Below are 18,110 nucleotides of genomic sequence, written 5' to 3' on the forward strand. Positions count from 1 at the left end.
TTACATTTTGCCCCAAAATATGAAAAAAGAAAACAAAGTACATTTAACATTTCTTTTAAAAAATGTCCTGCTTGATTTTAAGGTTAGTAATGATGTCATACGTATGGAATAAATTTTATTGAGTTTCATGTTAAACAAGTATTTAGAATACATGTTGATTCATTGATTTTTGTCATTTTTAATGTCTCACGCAGAAGAACAGGAAAATATACATAAAAGGTCATTTTATGTATTTTCTTTCTTTGCCGTACTTTTGTGTTACTTTCTGATTTTAAACATTTTTTTCACAGATTCTTTGATTTCTTGTGTCTGCAGGACATAAATGATTGGGTTCAACATGGGAGGAAAGACAGAGGTCAAAGAGAGGTTTATGATTCTGCCGTTTGGATGAATTTTCGAAGACATTGTAAATGTGATTAATATTGGGATGAAATAGATTGCCACTAATGAAAGATGAGCTGTGCAGGTTTTAAAGGCCTTCACTCTTTCCTTAACTGTGGCCACTTTAGACAATGCATAGGCAATATATAGGTAACTAAACAAGATGAACATCAGTGGAAACCAAAGAAGAAGAACTGGTAATGACATACTAATAGCAAAGCTGGGACTTCTGTCATTGCAGGCAAGCCTGAATATCTGACCATGGTCACAGAAATAGCTGTTAATCAGTACAGACTTACAGAAGGAAAGTCTGGTAAGCAAGCCGACTGCAATGAGTACAACAAAGATGACAAAAACCCAGAATGATGCAATCAAAGAAAACATGAACCTGTGGGTCACCTTTAAATGATAATGCAGTGGGAAGATGATAGCTATCAGTCTGTCATAGCAGAGTCCAACCAGATTAAGAGTCTGCATAGAGAGGCAGGTGTAGCAGAAAAAAAGGAAAGTCAAGCAGTCGTTGTAGGGGATGTAGCGATGGTCAAACAGAAAGATGTCAAGAAGTTTCGGCACCAGGGCAGAGCTACCAAACAGGTCCACGAATGCTAAGTTAAAAACCATGATATATTTTGGAGCTCTCAGATTATGATCCAGGTATATTACAGCCATCACAGCAGTGTTTCCCAGCACTGACACAACATACACAAAAAAGAGAAAGACATAATAAAACTTGATATTAGGTATGCCAATGAATCCACTTATTATGAAATATGCAGGACGCACAAAAGAGATGTTTTTTCCAAGAGCAGAGTTGAAAAACTCCATTTACTTCTAAAACTGTCCACAGTTCAGTATGTTATGTTGAGAAGTGTCCTCTTCTGTGTATCTGCATCAGAACAGCGTTGGAAGTTCCTTCTCTTTCTGGTGACAGAGGTCTGACGAGGTTTAACTGAGGCGGGAGTGGCTACTAAGAGAAATAGTCTACCTCTCTATTTCCCTAATATAAGGTCAATGTCTTTCCCCCTGTGTCTAAGTGACTGCTCATCAGACAAACCCACTTTAAGCCATTTTACTGACCACAATCATGTAATACACTGATATAATATAGAATTAAAGAGTACTTATGAATTTTTTTTATATATATTTGGAATTTTTATTTCACTCAGTGACCATCAAATTGGTTTTCTGATTGGATGCAATGTTTTTGTTAGAGTTATTTCAAGAAGAGACAATGACTAAATATCTCCAGCCAATCAGTCAGCTATATTTTCGAATCTCTACCATGACAAATAAACCTGAACGCAAAGTTCCCATGAAAGGCCTGGTGGAGCACTACTTGCTTCAGTGAAAAGAGGCAAGTGAGGGATATTGACCATGGTGAAGCAAGAAAGCCTCCTATATATTCGGCCATATTTGGCACCTTGCCCCCAAGAGCTGAGTAAACATACGATTGCTAGCTGCAGGGCTAACTGAGCTAACCTGGCAACGGCAACTTCATTTAGCTTATGCAACAAGGTGAATGATATCATCAGGAAACTCAATTAATCCCCCCTCTACTGTTAAAGGCCTCCGTTGTTGTCGGAGATAGCACACGGCCTCCATACAGATGTGTTGACTGAGATGCTGCTGTTTTCCAGCAGTTAGAAGTTACTTAGAAACAAGTAAAGCCGTCTCTCCAGAGTTGAGAATGAGCAGCTGAAAGGACAAGCCACAAAATATTTTCTCCATAAAATATGATCAAGCAGCTCTTCTGAGTTTGTGTTAAATAAGGTCAATGTCGATCTCCTCTGTCTATTTAACCTAAGCGTCTGGCCCTAGCTCTGGTTCAGGAAAAAATCCATAAGATCAGCCCAGTTGGGTTTTCAGGTCCAATCACATTAATAACCTACTTTTATCAGACAGTGCTGTGAACCTTTCCATTCTGTCTTGTTATAACTGTATTGCGCTTTCTTGAAATATTTATTTGATATCAGTCATCTTTTAAAAATATCCTGCTTGATTTTAAGGTTAAAAATGATGTCATTCATACAGGCCTGTAAACCAGCGGTTGCCACTCGCCAAATGCGACTAAAATATTCCCCTGGCGACTTAATTTTGGAGGGATACATGCCACAGGGCGGGTAAATGTTTGTCCCGATAGTCGTGCTCTTGCAATAAACTATGCATGATATAGCAAAACATTGTAGTAGCTGTAAAGTGATAAATTATGACGGTAGCAAACGTTAGTGCTAAACCGGCTATTTGTTGTGTGTCGCGCTGAAGTAGCTCCCCCGATGTCACTGCTGTAGAAAATAGTTCCCCTCAGAAGCAACGTAGCATGCGCGTCACTGCTCTTTATAAGTTTGGCGCAGTGACTGTGATTTGAGCGCAGCAATGACGGCACCTCTTACTCATGAGCTGAGGGAAGTTGTACTTAAGTTGTGCATCATTTCTAAACGACTTCCTTCAATTAGGTTTCAGTATGATAATCAAGTGGCTTAATTTGAGAACAGTTGTCACATGACAAAACGTGTAAAACCATGGGTCTATCAAATCCAGTGTAAATGTTATTATGGTACAGTCTCCACTGACAATTCTATTACAGAGCCTGATAGTTAATTAATGAGTGTTTCCTTTGTCAAAGTTTTGCACTGTTCAAGTTTTCAATTTGCAATGTTATGAAATTTAATTAATAATATTAAAATGTATTTCTAAATAATACTTTGGCCTCTTTTCTAAGCATGTATTGGTATATAATACTGTTCTCCATGAAAAGTACTGAAACAGATGTATATGCAACAAAAAGAGGCAATTCATTATTTGGCAGGTAAAAAATGTACTTCGCCGGTAGATTCTTTCATCTACCGGTCCCCTTTGCAGGTGAGCCAAAAAGTTAGTTTACAGCCCTGCATTCATATAGAATACATTCTATTGAGTTTCATGTTAAACAAGTCTTTACAATCTGGGTGTCCGCGGGGTTGTAAAAGGTATTAAAAGGTAGTAAATGAAATTAGCAAAAATTAAGGCCATTAAAAAGTATTAAAAAGTAATAAACATCATCTGACAAGGTATAACATTTTCAACCACTATCCAACTGTGAGTTTTTTTTCCATTTGTCATAAGTGCAGGCCTATCTCCTAAAAATTGTGTGAATTTATTTATGTAAATTATATGTGCGAGTAGGACCTGAGAGGTATCGATGATGTGACACCAGACAGTGTGTGACACGGTAAAACTATTAGCACCTCAGTTTATGCTCCAAATGGATAGCACACGGCTAGCTTTCTGCCAAAAGTCTGCAAAAGTTCGCTACTATTGACAAAGTCATGGGGAAATGTAATTTTTCAGACCTCTGGTTAGAGGACTCTAGATTCAAAGACTGGCTTAGGCCAGTAGTTGTTGACAGCCGAGAGGCTTATTGCCACGTCTGTAAAAAGACAATGAATGTCACCTGGATGGGAATGCACAAGGCACAGGTCGGGGATTGGTAAACATGATGACCGCTCACCACTGTCAGTGTTTTTTGTGCCTCTGAATCATGTCTTCATGTAACTCTGCAAGTCGTCCATTCATTTGTCACGATGGAACTTCATTCAAAGAAGAGTTTCTACAAGTCACTGTTTAAGTTGAGTGACGGAAATCCTCGTCATCCTATTCAAAGGCTGCAACAGGTGACTCAGCCGCGACTTTACTGAGGTTCGCCCAGTGTCAGCAGCAGGAGGACGGTTAGCTCACCTCCCAGAGCCTTGCGCTGAATCGCTGGAAAGTGATTTAGGGACCGTCATTAAAGGAGAACTTCGGTCGATTTAAACATGCAGCTTCATTGCTCAAGCTACCCTTGATTTGCCAGTACCAAAGACGCGAACAAATTTGGTCCAGCCATTACAGAGCTCCGTGAACGACGATGTAGCATTGAACGCTAACAGCATGGGGTCAGAACTTTACACTGTGTTTTAAGCGTCTTAACATGCTCCACATCTCACACCAAAAGTTATGCAACATCAGCAGACACCTTAGCACACAGCACTGTAGCGTGTATGACTCAAAATGAATAACAAAGTAGTTAAAACAGTGTGTTTGTGCAAGAAGCTACTTACCTGTTTGTTGACATCCGTGTGCTCCGGTAGCTAGACCAAACTAGCATATCTATCGAGTGTGCACTTAACAGGCTTAACAGGCTATTGTAAGGCTCATGGCTCATGACAGGCTGTAACATGGACATGTACATTATGAACATGTACACGAAAATGCTGGATTACGTTTCCGTCTCCGCCAGTGAGGGAGTAAGTGCACGCTCGACGGATTGACTAGTTTGGTCTAGCTACCGGAACACACGGATGTCAACAAACAGGTAAGTAGCTGCTTGCACAAACACACGGTTTTAACTACTTTTTTATTCAGTTTGAGTCATACACGCTACAGTGCTGTGTGCTAAGGTGTCTGCTGATGTTGCATAACTTTTGGTGCGAGATGTGGAGCATGTTAAGACGCCTAAAACACAGTGTAAAGTTCTGACCCCATGCTGTTAGCGTTCAATGCTACATCTCCGTTCACGGAGCTCTGTAATGGTTGGACCAAATGTGTTCGCGTCTTCGGTACTGGCAAGTCAAGGGTAGCTTGAGCAATGAAGCTGCCTGTTAAAATCGACCAAAGTTCTCCTTTAAATAAATTAGCATGAATATATTAATACAAAATAACTAAATTTTTTTCGATATCTTCCATGTCATGTGACCCAGTGACTCCAATCCAGCAGCAAATTGTATTAGTAAACAGGTCGAATGAGACACACCTGTTGTTATTGTATTTTATTTTTTCTCAATAGCTTCCATGTCATGTGGCCCACTGACTTCTGAAACAGATTCGGTTTCCATAAAAAATATATGATAATAAAGAAAATGATGGTAAAAAAAGTTATTTAATGCTCAAGATGTTAACATATTTTCAAGCAGTAATGTCAGCTTCTACACTATTTTGTCTCATGTCTTAGATTCTGATTCTGAAATTCTGAAAATGAATTTTTTCTTCCAAAAATCTCAGCAGTAGTCACCATTTAAAGGGTTATTTTTCAAAATTGCTCCCCTGGACCAGCCCCGGAGAAGTGGTGTGTGCTCTTCCTACATTTAACAATAATTTTTTGTCTTGGGTTAGGATTAAATAACAAATAATTGTGTATCGGTCAGTGTGTTTATTGAGGCAAAAAAGTAACAAAAAAAACTATCCAGTAATAACAGGTACTTCATTTGAATTGTGAGCATTACTACACTTCTTCACTCAGAAAGTTAAGTAACAAAATGACAGTAATCTGTTACTTTATAATTAGTCACCCCCAACACTGAAGTTCGAAAGGTTGCTACTACAGTTGCAGCTTGAAGTCGTGTTGATATTAAAGAATATTATGAAGGTATTAAAAAAGGTATTAAAAGGTATAGAATTCAACTTAAGAATTGCTGTATATCTGTACAATAGATGTTGCTTCATTGATTTTTGTCATTTCTGATGTCCCAAACAGAAGAAGATATACATAAAAGATCATTTCATGTTTGCTTTCTTCGTCATAATTTTGTGTTGCTTTCTGATTTTAAACAGTTTTTTCACAGATTCTTTGATTTCTTGTGTCTGCAGAACATAAATGATTGGGTTCAACATGGGAGGAAAGACAGAGGACAAAGAGAGGTTTATGATTCTGCCGTTTGGATGAATTTTCGAAGACATTGTAAATGTGATTAATATTGGGATGAAATAGATTGCCACTAATGAAAGATGAGCTGTGCAGGTTTTAAAGGCCTTCACTCTTTCCTGAACTGTGGCCACTTTAGACAATGCATAGGCAATATATAAGTAACTAAACAAGATGAACATCAGTGGAAGCCAAATAAGAAGAACTGGTAATAACTTACTAATAGCAAAGCTGGGACTGCTGTCATTGCAGGCAAGCTTGTATATCTGACCATGGTCACAGAAAAAGCTGTTAATCAGTACAGACTTACAGAAGGAAAGTCTGGTAAGCAAGCCGACTGCAATGAGTACAACAAAGATGACAAAGACCCAGAATGATGCAATCAAAGAAAAAATGAACCTGTGGGTCACCTTCAAATGATAATGCAGTGGGAAGATGATAGCTATCAGTCTGTCATAGCAGAGTCCAACCAGATTAAGAGTCTGCATAGAGAGGCAGGTGTAGCAGAAAAAAAGGAAAGTCAAGCAGTCGTTGTAGGGGATGTAGCGATGATCAAACAGAAAGATGTCAAGAAGTTTCGGCACCAGGGCAGAGCTACCAAACAGGTCCACGAATGCTAAGTTAAAAACCATGATATATTTTGGAGCCCTCAGATTATGATCCAGGTATATTACAGCCATCACAGCGGTGTTTCCCAGCACTGACACAACATACACAAAGAAGAGAAAGACATAATAAAATTTGATATTAGGTATGCCAATGAATCCACTTATTATGAAATATGCAGGATGCACAAAAGAGATGTTTTTTCCAAGAGCAGAGTTGAAAAACTCCATTTACTTCTAAAACTGTCCACAGTTCAGTATGTTATGTTGAGAAGTGTCCTCTTCTGTGTATCTGCATCAGAACAGCGTTTGAAGTTCCTTTTCTTTCTGGTGACAGAGGTCTGACGAGGTTTAACTGAGGCAGGAGTGGCTACTAAGAGAAATAGTCTACCTCTGTATTTCCCTAATATAAGGTCAATGTCTTTCCCCCTGTGTCTAAGTGACTGCTCATCAGACAAACCCACTTTAAGCCATTTTACTGAACACAATCATGTAATACACTGATATAATATATAACTACAGAGTACTTATAAAACATTTTTATTTCACTCAGTGACCATTAAATTGGTTTTCTGATTGGATTCAGTGTTTCTGTCAGAGTTCTTTCAAGGCGAGACAATAACTTAATGTCTCTGGCCAATCAGTCAGCTATATTTTCTAATCCCTATCATGACAAATAAACCTGAACGCAAAGTTCCCATGAAAAGCCTGGTGGAGCACTACTTGCTTCAGTGAAAAGAGGCAAGTGAGGGATATTGACCATGGTGAAGCAAGACAGCCTCCTATATATTCGGCCATATTTGGCACCTTGCACCCAAGAGCTGAGTCAACATATACAATTTCTAGCTGCAGGGCTAACTGAGCTAACCTGGCAACGGAAACTTCATTTAGCTTATGCAAAAGGTAAATGGTATCATCAGGAAACTCAAATAAACCCCTCTCTACTGTTAAAGGCCTCTGTTGTTGTCGAAGGTAGCACAAAGCCTCCATACGGATGTGTAGACTGAGATGGTGCTGTTTAGCAGCAATTAGAAGTTATTTAGAAACAAGTAAAGCCGTCTCTCCAGAATTGAGATTGAGCAGCTGAAAGGACAAACCACAAAATATTTTCTCCATAAAATATGATCAAGCATCTCTTCTGAGTTTGTGTTAAATGAGGTCAGTGTCGATCTCCTCTGTCTATTTAACCTAAGCATCTGACCCTAGCTCTGGTTCAGGAAAAAATCCATAAAATCAGCCCAGTCGGGTTTTCAGGTCCACTCACATTAATAACCTACTTTTATCAGACAGTGCTGTGAACCTTTTTATTTTGGTTCTCCTTGATTTTAATACAGAATTCGAAATGTCTGAGCTAACCTGAGCTGTAACTTGAACCACCTTCTACAGATTTAAGTCAAGGATAGACTTTCACAGTGACTCTAGGCTCTCTATCTCAGAGCTCTCTGCTGGTTCTCATGGGGTTAAGTTCTTCAATTACTCTTGTTTTTAATATATTGCCTCTTGCACATCTTATATATCATAACATCAGGTTCTACTTTTCAGTGTTTACACTATATGCACCTGGTAGCGGCGGACCGCCACTGCTGAAATATGTTAATTTTATTTTATTTTTTTAACAAGCAGAGAGGAGAGGTGGAGAGTGGGCTCAGTCTTGTCCCTTTAGAAACTAATGTTATATCATTTTGCACTATGGATGCTTCATATCCAGGTCAATCACACACCTGTTTGAAACGATGTATAAAAATAAATCACAAACCACAGTGGGCCACCTATAGAGACTATGAAGCCTGTTAGGCTATTTCTTACAGCTGTTAGAATAATGAACTTTAATATAACAATTTTGGCTGCCAGTATCCATGGTTCTATTGTCATATTATGCTTGGCAACTATCACTGGCTCTGTCAAAGAAACTTTGCAAGCGGTCTCCTTCGCTCCATGCCATGCCGTGCTGCGCCGTCTCTCAGCATTTACCACAACGGACGTAACGTTAGCACCAGGTTTGGAGAAGGTGCAACGAGAAACTTTGAGTTTACTTGATAATGTCAGCACAACTAATTTAACAAGCATCAGGTAGATGTCAACCATGAAGCAAGCAACACTGATCACGGATTCAGGATTATCATTCGGGGTAAATGGATTTGTCTCAAACGCAGCATTAATACGCGTGAGGGCCACTGTGACACGCGAAAGCGGTCAATCTCAAATTACTGACAGATTACTTCGTAGAGGCACAGACATTTTGGATTGTTCTAGTATTTGTCTTATGTGATTTACTGTATATGGTCGGTTGTGAAGATATTTTTTGTGAAATTACTGTCAATAATTGTTTTAAAGATTATACTTTTATTGTGTTCAAATAAAGGTGTATTTTCTTAAAGCTTGAGACACCTCATATGTAAGCTAGACAGACATTTCCCCTGCTCATTACTGTGCACAAATGTACTGTTATGTACTTAAGCCTAAAGAGCCCCTCTGGTGCCGGCAGACACATAGAAACCTCCCGGCAGGGTGCACTTTGCACTTGGCTTTTGCATGCGGGTGAACACTCACCTCCACTGCTACAACTCCATCCAAGGGGAAACACTGCTTTTATATGTATAACACAACAACTTGTTCAAACTGCAACAAAAAAGAGCTTAATAAAAATCTGTTCTCTTCATAACTGCATTCCGGACAACTACAATTACATGAATCAGTGCCTGCTGCAATTTCCTACTTTAACTTCACAATTAAAGGCTCATGATTGAACAAGATGCCCAGAATTAAACCACCATTCTTAATGATGAAAACCATCCCTGGACAATTATGTCAAAACCTTTTTGTTCGCATTTCACAAGATTTCACAAAAAGAGATTAAAAAAAAGAGAAGTCTGTCCTGATCCACAGTAAAATTCTTAAATAAAAGTCACTGTGTCCCTGAGTGGTGGGAGAGGTTTTAATGCAGAGTAGTATAAAAACACAAAAGATTGATTCAAAAAAGAGAAGCACACAAAAAAACAAGACAAGATCCTGTTTTAAAAAAAAACTAGAAAACATCGCAACATTTGATTGCAACACATTTTCTGAAAAATCAGCTTCTCTATGTTTTACATTTTGCCCCAAAAGATGAAGAAAGAAAACAAAATACATTTTAAGATTTCAAGCAGGTACAATCGAGATAACACATGCAGATTACATGAACATATTTACAGTATAACTTTGCAGCCATCACACCACAGCAGTCTCAATAACGTGGGTCTCGTGTGTCATTCTGTCTAGTTATAACTGCATTGTGCTTTCTTTTAAATATTCATTTGATTTCAGTCATCTTTTAAAAATGTCCTGCTGGATTTTAAGGTTAATTATGACATCATTCTTATAGAATACATTCTATTAAATTTCATGTCATGTCATGCTTCATTGATTTTTGTCATTTTTAATGTTCCAAACAGAAGAAGATATACATGAAAGATCATTTTATGTTTGCTTTCTTTGCCATAATTTTGTGTTGCTTTCTGATTTTAAACAGTTTTTTCACAGATTCTTTGATTTCTTGTGTCTGCAGAACATAAATAATTGGGTTCAACATGGGAGGAAAGACAGAGGTCAAAGAGAGGTTTATGATTCTGCCGTTTGGATGAATTTTCGAAGACATTGTAAATGTGATTAATATTGGGATGAAATAGATTGCCACTAATGAAAGATGAGCTGTGCAGGTTTTAAAGGCCTTCACTCTTTCCTGAACTGTGGCCACTTTAGACAATGCATAGGCAATATATAAATAACTAAACAAGATGAACATCAGTGGAAGCCAAATAAGAAGAACTGGTAATGACATACCAATACCAAAGCTGGGACTTCTGTCATTGCAGGCAAGCTTGTATATCTGACCATGGTCACAGAAAAAGCTGTTAATCAGTACAGACTTACAGAAGGAAAGTCTGGTAAGCAAGCCGACTGCAATGAGTACAACAAAGATGACAAAAACCCAGAATGATGCAATCAAAGAAAACATGAACCTGTGGGTCACCTTCAAATGATAATGCAGTGGGAAGATGATAGCTATCAGTCTGTCATAGCAGAGTCCAACCAGATTAAGAGTCTGCATAGAGAGGCAGGTGTAGCAGAAAAAAAGGAAAGTCAAGCAGTCGTTGTAGGGGATGTAGCGATGGTCAAACAGAAAGATGTCAAGAAGTTTCGGCACCAGGGCAGAGCTACCAAACAAGTCCACGAATGCTAAGTTAAAAACCATGATATATTTTGGAGCTCTCAGATTATGATCCAGGTATATTACAGCCATCACAGCAGTGTTTCCCAGCACTGACACAACAAACACAAAAAAGAGAAAGACATAATAATACTTGATATTAGGGATGCCAATGAATCCACTTATTATGAAATATGCAGGACGCACAAAAGAGATGTTTTTTCCAAGAGCAGAGTTGAAAAACTCCATGTCAAATCTTTTACTTTCCAAAGCACTGTGTTAACTGAAGAGAGCAGTACTGCAAGTCAGCACTGTCTTCTGTAACTGAGGCGGACACAAGATCTTCTCTCTCGCTGTCAGCCTGATGATGAAGCTCTGACAAGCTTTAAATGTTTTGCCAACCTCTGTGTCTAATCACGTGGGTCTATTGCATCAGACAAAAACATTTTCAAGCCAATTAATTCATTTTTTATATGAAATTTAATCACAGGATTCTTCGATACAGCTTTAAATTCAAAGTCTAGGAAATATGTTTAAATACTTTTTATTGTCATTCTGTCTTTTTGTCTTCTTGACCTTACTGTTTTGAATATGTGTAGACTAATTCTGAGAGGATATAATGATTACTGAGCCCAATTTAGGGCCCTATAAAATCCTTTTTACGTTTTCCCAAATTCCGTTTTTTCTGTTTAAATTTTTGGGAATTCCGTTTTTTCCATTTTAATTTTTGGGAATCAAGTTTTTTTTACTTTTACTCTTATTTTAATACCAAAAACAGTGTGTTTTTAATGTAAATGACCAAAAATGCACACAAATTAAATAGAAACTAACTTAAATTTATTGAGGTGACAAAAAACATATTTCCATCAATACTGTACTGCACAGTTCATTAAGGTGCATCAAAAATAAGCAAAAAGTAATGAAACTTTTGTTGATTTTTCATAAAACAACAACCAAACATTTTAAACTTCTTCAAAAGTAACTTGACTAGTTAGTCCTTGTGAGTTATACTCTCTTCAAGTTTCCCACCTATCAGCGACATAACCATTGAAATACATGATTGCCAGCCTCTTTTTGTTGAGTTCAATTGGCCTTGCTACCGTTATTATTGTACTTTTCCTTGTTTCTCACATGGCTTTTGGACAGTACGTGGTCATTGCACGTATTTTTACGCTTCCAGTCAACTAAGTGTTGGCAGAATTTGCACATTTCCAGGGCTCCAGACTGCGACCAAATGGTTGCATTTTGCGACCAAAATTTGAGACAGTGCGACCAAATTTTACATGTAGATGCACATGTGCAACCAATGAATTTGCCGGTGTTTTTTTTTTTTTTTTTAAACACCGGAAGTGGAAGGGGCAAATCAAAGAATCTTCAATTCAATATAATTGATTTACGGTGTGCGCCCCTAAATCTTGTGATTGCGCTCCAAAAATGTTCAGTTAGGGGCCACTGTGCTCCTAGTAAAGCCCTGCTGACACATACAAGTCAGTCGGGAACTGCTTGGCTCTGTACTGATGGGTTAATGTCGAGTTTCTCAGTTTTTTCACCGACGCCATGATTACATTGTTTTGAAGGGGGAGGGGCTCAGTCTATGGAAGGGGCTTGTTGTGCCACCCAGATTTGCTTCTCTCCATGCAGTTTCCCCAGACATGTGTTCCTCTTCCACACGAAAACAGCATTTCTATGAAATTATGTCAAATTCTGCAATATTCCACGTTAAAAAATAGATTCCGTTTTAATCGGTCAATTCCGCGATTCTGTCCGCGATTCCATGATCGCAGAAATCATAGGGCCCTACATAGGGGAAACAAAATGAAGGGGTAACAATCCTGTAAATATGCAGGTGCAGCATTTTTTTAAACCCAAGCACCAGACAGTGTAGCGCCTGGAAGGCTGTTCTGGTGTTCCGCTCTTTTAAGTGGGCCTGCACGATATGAGGAAAATCTGCAATGTGCGATAACACTGTTCAATATTGCAATGACGATATAACTTGTGATAAATAAACAAATATTGAAGTTTGTACATTATTAACTATACAGTTAATGATGGCTAACGTTAGTTTTTAAATTGTTCGTGTAGGTCTTTATTAGGGGTGTGTCTCTTCTCTGGTCTCACGATTCGATTCGATTACAACTATCCAGTCAACGATTCGAGTCGATTTGATTCGAAACTACGATGCATCACGATTACTGCACTTGGTTATGTTTTCATTAGAGGATGCAGGCAGTCAGATGAAAAGGGAGTTCATATATATGTATACATATATATGAACTCCCTTTTTACTTTATGTGCTCTGAGAAAGCATAAAAATCACAAAAACTGGAACCACGAGTTTATGTAGTGCTGTTTACTAGTTTACAATATGTTAATTGACATATTAAATAACTTATGTTATACTGATGTAAATTTTTACCATTGCCTTAATTGGCTGAGCCTACCTGTGTGAATAAATATACTCGACTAGCTTGGCTTATTGTGAAATTACCTGGGCTTTGTTTTCTTGGTAAAGTGCAGGTGTAACTTTCTGTGAAATGGCTGCGTGACGGGAGCTTTTTTCAAGGCTCCAGTGTCTTCAACAGGTGACGAAACTCGGTGTTGTCAACAACAGAATAATGCCATAGATCCGATAAAAGCTGCCACAGGTTGGGTTATTCTCTCCCCTTTCTCCAAGTTGTGTGGCAGAGTTGGCAGCGTGGCATCAGTTCTTGGCTGGACCGAGTCTGCTGTCTCTTTGGCAGCCGCTAATGTTAACGGCTAGCGGTATTCCCGAGGTATTTGAGTTTTGTGTGACACACTTTACAGTGTCTTCATAAAATCTGAAATGTGTCCAGATGGCCTCTTTTAAAATGCTACGTAAACTTGTTATGACTTTTTTTCTCAGCCATTTCACACAACGAATGAGGAGACGCATTTACCGTAGTTACTGTGAACCGGTGGAAAGAGTAGAACATAGAGAGGGTTGAAACGGAATAGGACTTGTACTGGCACGGCCGAAAATCAACAAGTTACGTTAGTAGGCTATAATCGATTATGGCGTATCACTGCATCGATGCATAATCATCCATGTCCACATCACGATGCATCGTTAAAATGATTAATTTCCACACCCCTAGTCTTTATGGTTGTATTGCAGGTGTTGATGGAGGTTGGTTGTGTTTGCTCTAGAAGTTGCAACAACTGCTCGGCATGTTTTACACAACAAAAAAAATGGTCACATGCAAAGGATGAAAGATGAAAGATGAAACCTGGGCTCCATGGGGCCACCTCAGCAATGCAGTGTTTCAAACACATTGACTAATTCATGGAAGTGCGCCACAGAATCAACACCGACCGCCGTATATTGCGTTTCCTCTTTTTTTTTTTTTTTTTTTTTTTTTTTTTAAGGCTACTTGACCTTAGCGTTACAATCCTGCTCAGGATGTTCATTTGATGTTTCAGAATATTCTCAATGCCAACAGAAAAAAGACTGTTTATGCATCTAATCTTGCTGCTATAACAAAATACTTGATATCTGAAAAGTGAGAGGGAACAAACTTTTTGTTTTTTGATTTGATTCAGATTGTGTGTGCCTTGCAGTGCTCATAAGTAGGAGGTTAACAACTTAACTATTCTTCACACCCTTGCTGAAAGCTGGAACAACTCTGTCTCATGAGGCTGCTAATGAGTTGTTTGTCAGCACTGCTCTTGCGAGATGATGACACATCCAGAAGAGTTATGTAAACACCTTGTCCCGACTGCAGGGAACAGTCAAGAGACAGGGGAGGCTTGTGTTATGCGAGTTTGAATAAAGTAAGAATCACATTGCCTCATGAAGTTTGAAACTTTCCATGGCATAGACTGTCAGAGAAACAACAAGCATACAGTTCATGCCCGTTTGTCTCGTCTTGATTAGTGTATGTCGCAGCAATTAGATTAAATGCGTAATATTTAATACTTTAGATTTAATAATTAGCTTTGCTGTCCTGTTGGTGGAGGGTTTAGTGCCTCATTTAATAGTTATGAGGAAATGTTACATATCCACATTTCCCAGCAAGATTTCCCTAGTTGCTCTGAGTTTTAAACCAGCAATGCTGAACTGACAATCCCGCTTTATAACGTTTAGCCTCTCAAACGTACATGTACCGAGATGAATGGTTTAGGATTTTAAGATATAACCTTAGTTTCCGATCACACTGAGACATGTGGTAAGAAATGCATTGCCAGCAAAACAAAGCAGTTTTTATAAGTTAAAATGAATAAGTTGACAGGTGCGTCAAGCTCAAGCAGGCTTTTTAACTCTGTGATCAGTGTCTTATTCATTTGACTTCCTGAACAAGAAACAGTTCCAGTAGTTGACACCACGTAAGTCAACCAGCTGATGTTTCAACATTTCAGTTTTCATGAAGTTTAGCAGGAGTTACATAACATATTAGCTAAGCTAACTGCATGCTGACACTTGCTTAACATGTAGTGCAAAGTCAAAGAGGGTTTAGTGCACGTGCACAAACACCTACATATGGGTGGAAGAAATGGCTATGATAAAATGTACTGTTGGTGGCTGTGTCTGCACTTACAGGTACCAGGTCAACTAAAATGAAAACTTGAAAACGACACAATATTTTTATATGCAATAAAACTGCATCTTACGGTGGAAAATTGACTAAATCCTAACTCCTGCCTTACAGAAAGCACATAGTAAATTCCTGGGATACATACAGTACACTAGTAATTCTTATTAATCCCATTGGGCTCAGTGTGCTGTGCCTAAAACAATATCATAATCGACTCAAGAGACTATTGAAGCTCCAGGGCACCAACACCTCTATTACATGGAGCATTAACCATAGGGATTCATTATCAAGGTATTATTTCATCAAACTAATGAAATTAGCTCCCTGGGTAAATTTCCAGTGTTTCAATTGTCGCAGAGAGAGAGATGTTCTCTGAATATCATTTACAAAGAAGATCAATGATGGAATGGACAATGCCTCATGCCATGCCATGCCCTCAAGCTCACAAATTACCTCCAGAGGGGATGAACCACCTGTTAATTTGGCCACAGTATAACATTTCATATTATATTGCAAGAGGAACATAAACATTAAGAATGCAACTAATGTTTTGTCCTTATCAATTCATCTTTCTGTTAATTTGTTCAACAAATCAGCTGATTGTTTCTGCTAGAAGATGTCAGAAAACAAGTAGAGATGCACCGATCAGGATTTTTGGGGCCAATCACCGATCACTGAAAGCAGTATCTGCCGATCCCGATATTGCCGATCGCAGCGTCGAATCCATAAATTCTTCTATATTGTTGTCTTGTGTAACTTTCATATATTTAATTAGGCTAATGATTCTTCTCACACAACATTGACATTGTATTATTAAGTATAAAAATTAAGAGATGAGAAAGTATCATGAATTGACCACCGTTTTATTGCAGGCTGAGGCAATGTGCAATATTTCACACTAGAGACTCTCTTAGAGACAACTTGGACTCAGCTTACATAGAGTAACTGTAGCTTACTAGTGGGAATGCATGCAGTCAGGGTGGGAATTTCGTCATTTTAGGGGCAAGTCCATTTGGCCTTCACTCACATGGATTATGTATTAAAACATTTTTTTAATACCAATATCAAGTTAATGTTACATTAGAAAACAGGGTTAGGGTGAGGTGATTTTTGTGACACCACACTGAATATTAGTGTTATTGAATATTTCTCCCAATAGACATTCCCCAAAATTATGGCAAAGCACATTTTTTCCAAACAAAAAATTGTAGAATAACCAGCAGGAGACCACTGATGTGTGGAGTGATTTTGGTGGCACTACACTCTGAATAATAGTGAAGTTATTGAATATTATTTTGTAGTTTCTCTTTTCGGTGTTGCACTTTGTAGACGGTCCCTGCGCCCTTGTCTCACAAACGGCTGACCATACAGACCCCGAGGACCGCTGGTTTTGATAAAAATGCGGTTGTAGCTTGTTGTCTACCTTACTACGGTAGGAAAGACCCGTCGTTTGTGTTTTAACAAGGTTTCACTTATGAGTTATTGATCCGGTAAGTTCGAATCTGTAAATATATTTCCAAATTTACCAAACGGAATTCTACCACATAAGTCAGTTACGTATCATGTCAAAACCGGCTGCATTGCTCACTGTGCTGTGAGTTTCGTTCTTCTGTTTTGAGACGCTGCTGCTGTTTGAGAGGCTTTCATGTAAGATCATCGATGTGATGATGAGACTCCACCTGCGCGAACCGCGAACTCACTGAAGTTACTGTGAGTGACTACTGTGCACTCAGGTGGCTGTAATTCAAGGCAAGCCCACTACGCTGACCGGGCCAGGGGCACAGAGGCCACTGTGGCCGTACGATGAGATTTTTTTCACGCGGCATCAAGGCCAAAGTGCAGGTGGCCACCGTTGCCGCCGTGAAATTCTCACCCTGCATGCAGTCAATGCACTCTATATTTAAAAGGTCATCTGATCGGCCTGCTTTGATCTATTTTGAGAACTCCGATCAAAACCGATAGGGGCATTATCGGCCGATTGCGATCGGTTGCCGATCGATCTGTGCATCTCTAAAAACAAGGGATTGATATGATAAAGGAAAGTTACCACAGCACACTCCTCAACCTGGAACCTACAAATGGGGCTGAGCATTAAGCGGTCATTCTGGGCGTTCATCAGTTTTTAAAATTGTAAAGTAGTGTTACTGAAGATGCGGTGTATGTTTCAGGAGTTTTAATACATCAAGCAGTAATTGAAGTCGTCACAGTATTATTGCTGGGTGTAGTTGTGATTAAAGTAGTTAAAACTAGTCTTAATTATTGCGGTAGAATAACTACTAGTTGCAGTCACAAAAACAGTCATAATAATAGTGCTATAAGTAGAAGCAGTGGTAGCAATTTCCACAGTAACGAAAGGAACAGAGGAAGTTGCCTTGTAATGGCATACTAGTGGTTTTAGCACATGACATTTTCTTAAAATACAATTCTCATATTTTGACCTAGTTTTCATTAATACCTATACTGCATCTTTAGGCTGTCTTTACTTTTCTTCACAGGGCCTAAAGCATCCATCATGGATTGTAGGGTTAACTTGACCTTACTTTACTCCTTAACAAACATGTCTATCAACCCTCCTGCAGGCTCACACAGGGGAATCTCACCACAAGGCCACTGTAACTGTTCATCTTTCCTCAGAGGAGACCTGATCTGTTTTTCTCTTGCTTCTCGAGGGACAACAGTCTTGCTTACACCAGTTATGACCAAACTGACTAATTGATCCTGGGGGGGGG

General features: G+C 38.8%; 3 protein-coding genes across 3 annotated transcripts; all 3 read right to left on the reverse strand.

Moving 5' to 3' along the window:
- Nucleotides 1-258: 258 nt before the first annotated feature.
- LOC115593475 (olfactory receptor 146-like) lies at nucleotides 259-1,206 on the reverse strand. The gene has a single exon (XM_030436996.1). The coding sequence runs from the start codon at nucleotides 1,204-1,206 to the stop codon at nucleotides 259-261; it is 948 nt and encodes a 315-aa protein (XP_030292856.1).
- A 4,683-nt stretch (nucleotides 1,207-5,889) lies between these two features.
- Nucleotides 5,890-6,873, reverse strand: LOC115594692 (olfactory receptor 1-like). Its single transcript, XM_030438897.1, has one exon. It carries the CDS (start codon nucleotides 6,871-6,873, stop codon nucleotides 5,890-5,892), a length of 984 nt encoding a protein of 327 aa, XP_030294757.1.
- Nucleotides 6,874-9,746: 2,873 nt separating this feature from the next.
- On the reverse strand, nucleotides 9,747-11,144 carry LOC115593470 (olfactory receptor 1-like). The gene has a single exon (XM_030436989.1). The coding sequence runs from the start codon at nucleotides 11,075-11,077 to the stop codon at nucleotides 10,094-10,096; it is 984 nt and encodes a 327-aa protein (XP_030292849.1). The 5' UTR covers nucleotides 11,078-11,144; the 3' UTR covers nucleotides 9,747-10,093.
- Nucleotides 11,145-18,110: the final 6,966 nt, after the last annotated feature.

This window comes from Sparus aurata, chromosome 13, assembly GCF_900880675.1.
Source record: "Sparus aurata chromosome 13, fSpaAur1.1, whole genome shotgun sequence".
Lineage (NCBI taxonomy): Eukaryota > Metazoa > Chordata > Actinopteri > Spariformes > Sparidae > Sparus > Sparus aurata.